Source organism: Anarrhichthys ocellatus, unplaced genomic scaffold (assembly GCF_004355925.1).
Source record: "Anarrhichthys ocellatus isolate YVR2014 unplaced genomic scaffold, GSC_Weel_1.0 scaffold2686, whole genome shotgun sequence".
In the NCBI taxonomy this organism is placed as follows: Eukaryota; Metazoa; Chordata; class Actinopteri; order Perciformes; family Anarhichadidae; genus Anarrhichthys; species Anarrhichthys ocellatus.
The window spans coordinates 1-7,081 of NW_022282660.1; the positions used below are offsets into that span (position 1 = coordinate 1).

At 42.5% G+C, this 7,081-nt stretch overlaps 1 protein-coding gene and 2 non-coding genes across 3 annotated transcripts; all 3 read left to right on the top strand.

Moving 5' to 3' along the window:
- The first annotated feature begins 3,536 nt into the window (after positions 1-3,536).
- On the top strand, positions 3,537-6,385 carry rpl18a (ribosomal protein L18a). The gene is made up of 5 exons (XM_031840382.1): positions 3,537-3,620; positions 5,033-5,212; positions 5,767-5,896; positions 6,045-6,154; positions 6,244-6,385. Exons 1-5 carry the CDS (start codon positions 3,603-3,605, stop codon positions 6,334-6,336), a joined length of 531 nt encoding a protein of 176 aa, XP_031696242.1. The 5' UTR covers positions 3,537-3,602; the 3' UTR covers positions 6,337-6,385.
- On the top strand, positions 4,826-4,955 carry LOC116378493 (small nucleolar RNA SNORA68). Its single transcript, XR_004212304.1, has one exon. It is a non-coding gene; the product is annotated as a small nucleolar RNA SNORA68 (small nucleolar RNA).
- Positions 5,452-5,581, top strand: LOC116378494 (small nucleolar RNA SNORA68). The gene has a single exon (XR_004212305.1). It is a non-coding gene; the product is annotated as a small nucleolar RNA SNORA68 (small nucleolar RNA).
- Positions 6,386-7,081: the final 696 nt, after the last annotated feature.

The window sequence follows — 7,081 nt, forward strand, 5'->3', positions numbered from 1 at the left end:
ATATACACATACATACACATATATATACATACACACATATATATACATATATATATACATACACACATACATACATATACACATACATACATACATATACGCATACATATACACATACATACATACATACATATATATACATATATATATGCTTAAGCAGGGGGACACGTCTGGCACTGCAGGATTTGAGTCCCTGGCGGCGTAGTGTGCTACTGATGGTAGCCTTTGTTACTTTGGTCCCAGCTCTCTGCAGGTCATTCACTAGGTCCCCCCGTGTGGTTCTGGGATTTTTGTTCACCGTTCTTGTGATCATTTTGACCCCACGGGGTGAGATCTTGCGTGGAGCCCCAGATGGAGGGAGACTATCAGTGGTCTTGTATGTCTTCCATTTTCTAATAATTGCTCCCACAGTTGATTTCTTCACACCAAGCTACTTACCTATTGCAGATTCAGTCTTCCCAGCCTGGTGCAGGTCTACAATTTTGTTTCTGGTGTCCTTTGACAGCTCTTTGGTCTTGGCCATAGTGGAGTTTGGAGTGTGACTGTTTGAGGTTGTGGACAGGTGTCTTTTATACTGATAACGTGTTCAAACAGGCGCCATTAATACAGGTAACGAGTGGAGGACAGAGGAGCCTCTTAAAGAAGAAGTTACAGGTCTGTGAGAGACAGAAATCTTGCTTGTTTGTAGGTGACCAAATACTTATTTTACCGAGGAATTTACCAATTAATTCATTAAAAATCCTACAATGTGATTTCCTGGATTCTTTCCCCCCATTCTGTCTCTCATAGTTGAGGTGTACCTATGATGGAAATTACAGGCATCTCTCATCTTTTTAAGTGGGAGAACTTGCACAATTGGTGGCTGACTAAATACTTTTTTTCCCCACTGTACACACATACATAGTGGACAGTGCAAACAAGAGACATGGAAAAAAAACAAGTATTATTAATAACTAATAATAATAAAACAGTAAAGAATATTAAATAAGTATACAGACAGAATAATGTGTTGTTGATGATGATGCAACACATCTTCAACACCTTTAGTTTCCTTTATAATGTTAACGTCAATAATAAAACACATTTATATAATGAACTTTAAAAGAGGTTAAATAGAGACACACGTGACCATATGTGTGTATATTATGTGTGTGTGTGTGTGTGTGTGTGTGTGTGTGTGGCAGTCGGACCACAAAAAAAGTTGTACATCGCAGTGCTAACATGCTAACAACTATACAGAATAGCTGCTTAACTCGAGCTATAGCGTTAGCTGGCTAGCATGCCTGCTGGAACAATCCTGACACTTTATAACAAACAATAACAAACCTTCAGTCATCGACAGGGAGCTGTTCGATAACTGTTAGAGTTATATATAACTGACCTTAATTAAAAACCTATTTCATCAGTGTTTGCTTTATGTTGTCCTCTCAATCAGCTCATCGTGGTGCCGCAGAGAATCATCCAGAAATCAGTTGCACGTCGGTCGGACTTCACGCGACAGCAGCAGCGGTGCGGCGTGTCCGCACCGTTAACATCCGGGTTCTTCTTCTTCTTCTACTTATTTTTTTTAGGTTTATTAGCAGTTGGTAAACAATTAATTGGTGCATTACCGCCACCAACTGGTCTGGAGTGTGGATCAGGATGTTATTAAAATATGAAATATATATTATACATATATTCTAATTATTATTATTAAATATGAACGTGTTTATGTAGCAAACACATGTATAGTTAATGTGGCGTGTCCTGCTGTTTATTAGCTAACGTAGCTGCTAATGTAGCTGCTAACGTTGAAGAGGCTGAAGTTGGTTTCTGATTCGTCCCTACATTGTAATATTAGAACAATACTTCTCAGACTAGAGAATAGAATAGAATAGTACTTTATTCATCCCCAAGGGGAAATGTGTCTGTGGCAGCAGCAAACAGGGTTACACAATACAATAAAAATATTAAGTGTGGAAAATGCACGTGTGGAGGCGTTAACCCCCACCACCCGCAGCTTCTCCCTCAGCAGCACTGGTTGGATGTGTTGAATGCACTGGAGAAGTCAAAGAAAGTGATTCTCACAGAGCCACCGGATCATCCAGGTGCGACTGAGCTCGTTGCAGCAGGTATGACGGCGTCGTCCACCCCCACATGAGGCTGGTATGCATATTGCAGAGGGTCCAGTGAGGATTTCACCTGCGGTCGAAGGTGGGCCAAGACCAGCCTCTCCAGCACCTTCATCACATGAGATGTGAGGGCAACTGGTCGGTGGTCATTGAGGCCAGATGGTGTCGTCTTCTTTGGTACGGGAACCAGGCACGACGTCTTCCACAGCACCTGGACTTCCTCCTGCTTCAGGCTCAGGTTGAAGAGATGATGAAGGACATTAGACAGCTGGATGGCGCAGGTCTTCAGGAACCTGGGGCTGATGCCATCAGGTCCAGCAGCCTTGCCTTGGTGGAGTCTCTCCAGCTGTCTCCTAACCTGGCCAGTCGTCACAGAGAGGGGGGGAGGGGGGTCGGTGGTGGCAGAGCCCTTTGAAGAGGAGGGCTCAGAGTCCATGCAGCTCACCAGGGGGGACAGAGGGGCAGGTGTTTGGGAGGTGCGGTGTGTGGAGGAGACAGGTGAGGGCTCTGAGCTAAACCTGTTGAAGAAAGAGTTTAGCTCGTTGGGCCTCTCCAGGGAGCCCCCTGGTTGTCTGCCTCCCACCTTGAAGCCGGTAATCTGCTTCATCCCCGTCCACACCTCCTTCACGTTGTTCTGCTGGAGTTTGGCCTCCAGCGTCCTCCTGTAGGAGTCCTTGCACTCTCTGATCTTCATCTTCAGGTCGCGCTGGACTCTCCTGAGCTCGTCCCTGTCCCCAGACCTGAAAGCTGCTTTCTCCTTGTTAAGAAGAGCTTTCAGGTCACTGGTGATCCACGGCTTGTTGTTGGGGAAGCATGTATTCTGTGATACTATTACTGTTGTTTACTCCACTTTAAAGTTGTTAAACTGCTACTATTCATTTAAAAACACATTAACTCTATAGCAAAGTCATTTTTTTATATTTCAATAAATTAGACTTTTTCGGTGTGCGAGTTATTTAAATGCTCCAAATCCATATCTGAAGCATTATTTTAAGTACTACGTGTGATACTGTATTACTAGAGTAGTACACCTAATACTGTTTCGTGCCCCCCATACAATATGATACTGTATCATAATACTGTATGAATATGTTATTATATATATATATTATTATATATGATGCTGTTGTATTTTCTACTAAAAAAGTCTTACAATATTTTTAATCATGAATTTAAGTTAAGAACACAATGATACACATAAACAGAACTAATTCCAATTAAAGATGAATATATATATATATTAGCATTTTTTACTTAAGCACATTCATACAAACTTTGTTAAATAAAATAAAAATGTTCATATAATACATTAAAAACACATTTTCCAGTATATTCGTATATGAAGCCATCTTCAGTTACGGTAGAAGCCGCCCCTGAAGTTCCCTGAAGTCCCCGGATGTCCCTCCTCCTCCCGCCGCTCCGTCCATTAGACGTCGCGAGCCTCCGCCCTCCAGCTTCCTCTTTGACTGTTGGCAGTGAGCGAGAGACACCATGAAGGCGTCCGGCACAGTATGTAAAACTCGTTATTTACCGATATCTGCCACCAACACACGGACCGAATGAAAAGATATCGCTTTACAACGTTATGTTTGTCTAATATATGTTTTAACTTTTGAAAAATTCTCACATTTAAAGGTGATATTTTGACTGTTTATATTGTCCCCGGTGTATTTCTGCCACTACAACATGGCGGCCTCCCGTACCACGTGGCTTCAAATGTGACGGCATTAAGAGCCGTTTACACGTGTTCCATAACCATAGAAGAGTTAAAACCTGATTTTATAAAGTGCTCAACTTCAGTAGGTATTTGCGTTAAATAGATATTTATCCTGAGCGTCAGCAGCTAGCGTTAGCTTCTTCTGGAGCTAACGCTAGCTGCTAACGTGGTGCTAAAGAGTCTGCCAGTGTCCTGTGAGGTGTCTCTAAATATATTTAGTGTATTCAAGAAGATATAAAGTTAAAATCTCCCCCACTGTCTACTGCTAGGCTAGCTTGACAGCTGACATACTAGTTTTGGACAGAATATATGCTAACAAGCTAACTTTACCTCAAATGATTCATAGTTAACAATATTTTAAGTGGCTTTAAACATGTGATGTGAGTTTTTACAACACTTATAATTAAACCGATTTAAAATATATATATATTTCGCGTAATGATAAAGTTGTTGTTTTGGATAACTTCCCTATAAACAATCGTGCTCTTCTCTAACCAACATGGCCACAGCGCACAGACAGTGATTTATGCATGAAGATACATCAACTTTAAGCTATAAAACGTAACAAATATCAACACCTGTTCTAATTTGAACTAAAGTCACTAAGGGCAGAAATGTAAAGTACATGGAGTGAGAACACGTTTACACCGTAACATGAATAAGTTAAGAGATATAGAGGAAGACATTATTTATTCCCTAGAGGAAGGAAGAACAGTATATAAACAAACGTCCCTTTTAATCATAAGCGGTGTGCAAAAATGAAAACGTAATGAAAAGGACGTTGCGCTGTGCCAGAAGTTAGATCAAATTATATTGTCTAAGTTCGTTAAGAACGAATCAATAGAAAAGTTGCATACTTAACGAAACATCTCGTTAAATTATAGTTAAGAGTCTGAATCCAATATAAAAACACATTTAATGCTCATGAAAACATATTTGTAACGCTTAAAGTCTGGACTGAATCTAAACTAGGTTTAATTTCTCCAGTTCATCCTCTCATGCACCCAAACCCAAAGGCCACACCGTGTCCCTGGTGTGGTTTTGTCTGGCGTGCGAACAGAAAACTGATCCTTGTCGCCTTTCTGACGCTGCGGTGCCTTTGAAAGTGAAATCAAGGGTCAACAGATGGTCTTTGAACACCTCAGAATGTACGTCGTTTTTTCCCGCGGTTCCCTCGTATCCTAACTCTCCTCTGATGTCACAGCTTAGGGAGTACAAAGTCGTTGGGCGTTTGCTGCCCTCTGCCAAGAACCCGGCCCCCCCTCTGTACCGCATGAGGATCTTCGCCCCAAACCATGTGGTGGCCAAGTCCCGCTTCTGGTACTTCGTCTCCCAGCTGAGGAAGATGAAGAAGGCCTCTGGAGAGACAGTCTACTGCGGCCTGGTAGGTCCCTGAACACAACACCACGTTGGCAAAGATCTGCTATCAACAAAAATGTTTCAACGTTTAGCTTTAAATACATTCTACCAGTGTTCAGTTTGTCTCTGTAGTCTAAACAAACATATTTAAACAGTTATACACCTTTAGAGTCACCAAACGTCACATAAAGCTAAACGTGCTGTTAAAACTAAACAAATCACTCTTTAAAGGAGTTTATAGATTCTTTACTCATGAAAACATCTCGTGCACCCAAACCCAAAGGCCCCACCGTGTCCCTGGTGTGGTTTTGTCTGGCGTGCGAACAGAAAACTGATCCTTGTCGCCTTTCTGACGCTGCAGTGCCTTTGAAAGTGAAATCAAGGGTCAACAGATGGTCTTTGAACGCCTCATTTTATACAGAGACGTATAACTCGGCTTAAACAACGACCTGTTCACTCACTCAGACGTGCTCTGAGAGGAGTCGTAACAAAAGACGTGCATGTTGTACCTGCGTTATTAGATGTTACAGGTCTGTGTGTTAATGTGACGCGACTGACGTGTTGTTGTGATGCGTTCAGGTTCACGAGAAAACCCCTCTGAAGGTGAAGAACTTTGGGATCTGGCTGCGTTACGACTCTCGTAGTGGAACCCACAACATGTACCGAGAGTACCGAGACCTGACCACCTCTGGAGCTGTCACTCAGTGCTGTGAGTGCACACACACACACACACACGTGTATATACACACACTCTGTCTCTCTCTCGCTCGCTCTGTCTCTCCTGCTTTGAGGTTCTCATCATTTAGTCCTGGTGTTGAGAGTTTAATGTGCTGACTCGTCTCTCTCGTGTCCATTAGACCGTGATATGGGAGCTCGCCATCGTGCTCGCGCTCACTCCATCCAGATCATGAAGGTCCAGATCATCGCCGCCAACAAGTGTCGCAGACCTGCCATCAAGCAGTTCCACGTGAGTCTTCTTCTTCTCCTGTTCCCTTTAAACCACCGCTTCTTCTTCTCTGATGCTGAACGTTTCTTCTTCTCTGATTCCTCCTGCAGGACTCCAAGATCAAGTTCCCTCTTCCTCACAGGGTCCTTCGTCGCCAGCACAAACCTCGCTTCACCACCAAGAGACCAAACACCTTCTACTAAAAGTTCTTCACTTTGTGCGTGAAAAATAAATCAGTCTTCACCCACATCAGAGCTGTTTCATGTGTTCTATGTAGAGCAATAAAACTCTTCTACAGTATTTACCTGTAAACTGTTCAGGAGGGAAATAAAAGAGAGAAACATTTAAATGTTGATGAAGAAAAGTGTATTTTAATGAAAGAAACCAGTCTTGCAGAAATGTTTAAATGTTTAATTATCTTGTTTTTAAAATATAACTCAAAAAAGAGAAAAGGGGATTTTTACTGCTTTAAAAAAATGTAGACCACATAGGACCAGGTCTTGATCACATACCACCATATTTAGACTTAATAAACCTGGACTGGACCAACACAGACCGTACAGATTGTTTTAAACCCAGTTTGAGATGAATGAAACCTTTATTTTGTTTAAAATGGACAAACAAAGCGTGATTTCGCAGTTCTTTCCCCATCTAGACCACATGAGACCAGAAACCTCTTTATAGAGACTCAATCCTGGTCACATCTAGACCACATGAGACCAGAAACCTCTTTAGAGAGACTCAATCCTGGTCACATCTAGACCACATGAGACCAGAAACCTCTCTATGGAGACTCAATCCTGGTCTAGTGTCTGGAGGAGGACACTACAGGGTCCCCTAGTGTGTGGAGGAGGAGACTACAGGGCCCCCTAGTGTCTGGAGGAGACTACAGGGCCTCCTGGTGTCTGGAGGACACTACAGGGTCCCCTAGTGTCTGGAGGAGGAGAC

What these genes read in the sequence shown, in the direction of transcription:
- rpl18a (XM_031840382.1), top strand. An exon ending in TGGAGCTGTCACTCAGTGCT is followed by an intron (nt 5,897 to 6,044) that starts GTGAGTGCACAC and finishes CGTGTCCATTAG; the next exon opens with ACCGTGATATGGGAGCTCGC. An exon ending in CTGCCATCAAGCAGTTCCAC is followed by an intron (nt 6,155 to 6,243) that starts GTGAGTCTTCTT and finishes TTCCTCCTGCAG; the next exon opens with GACTCCAAGATCAAGTTCCC.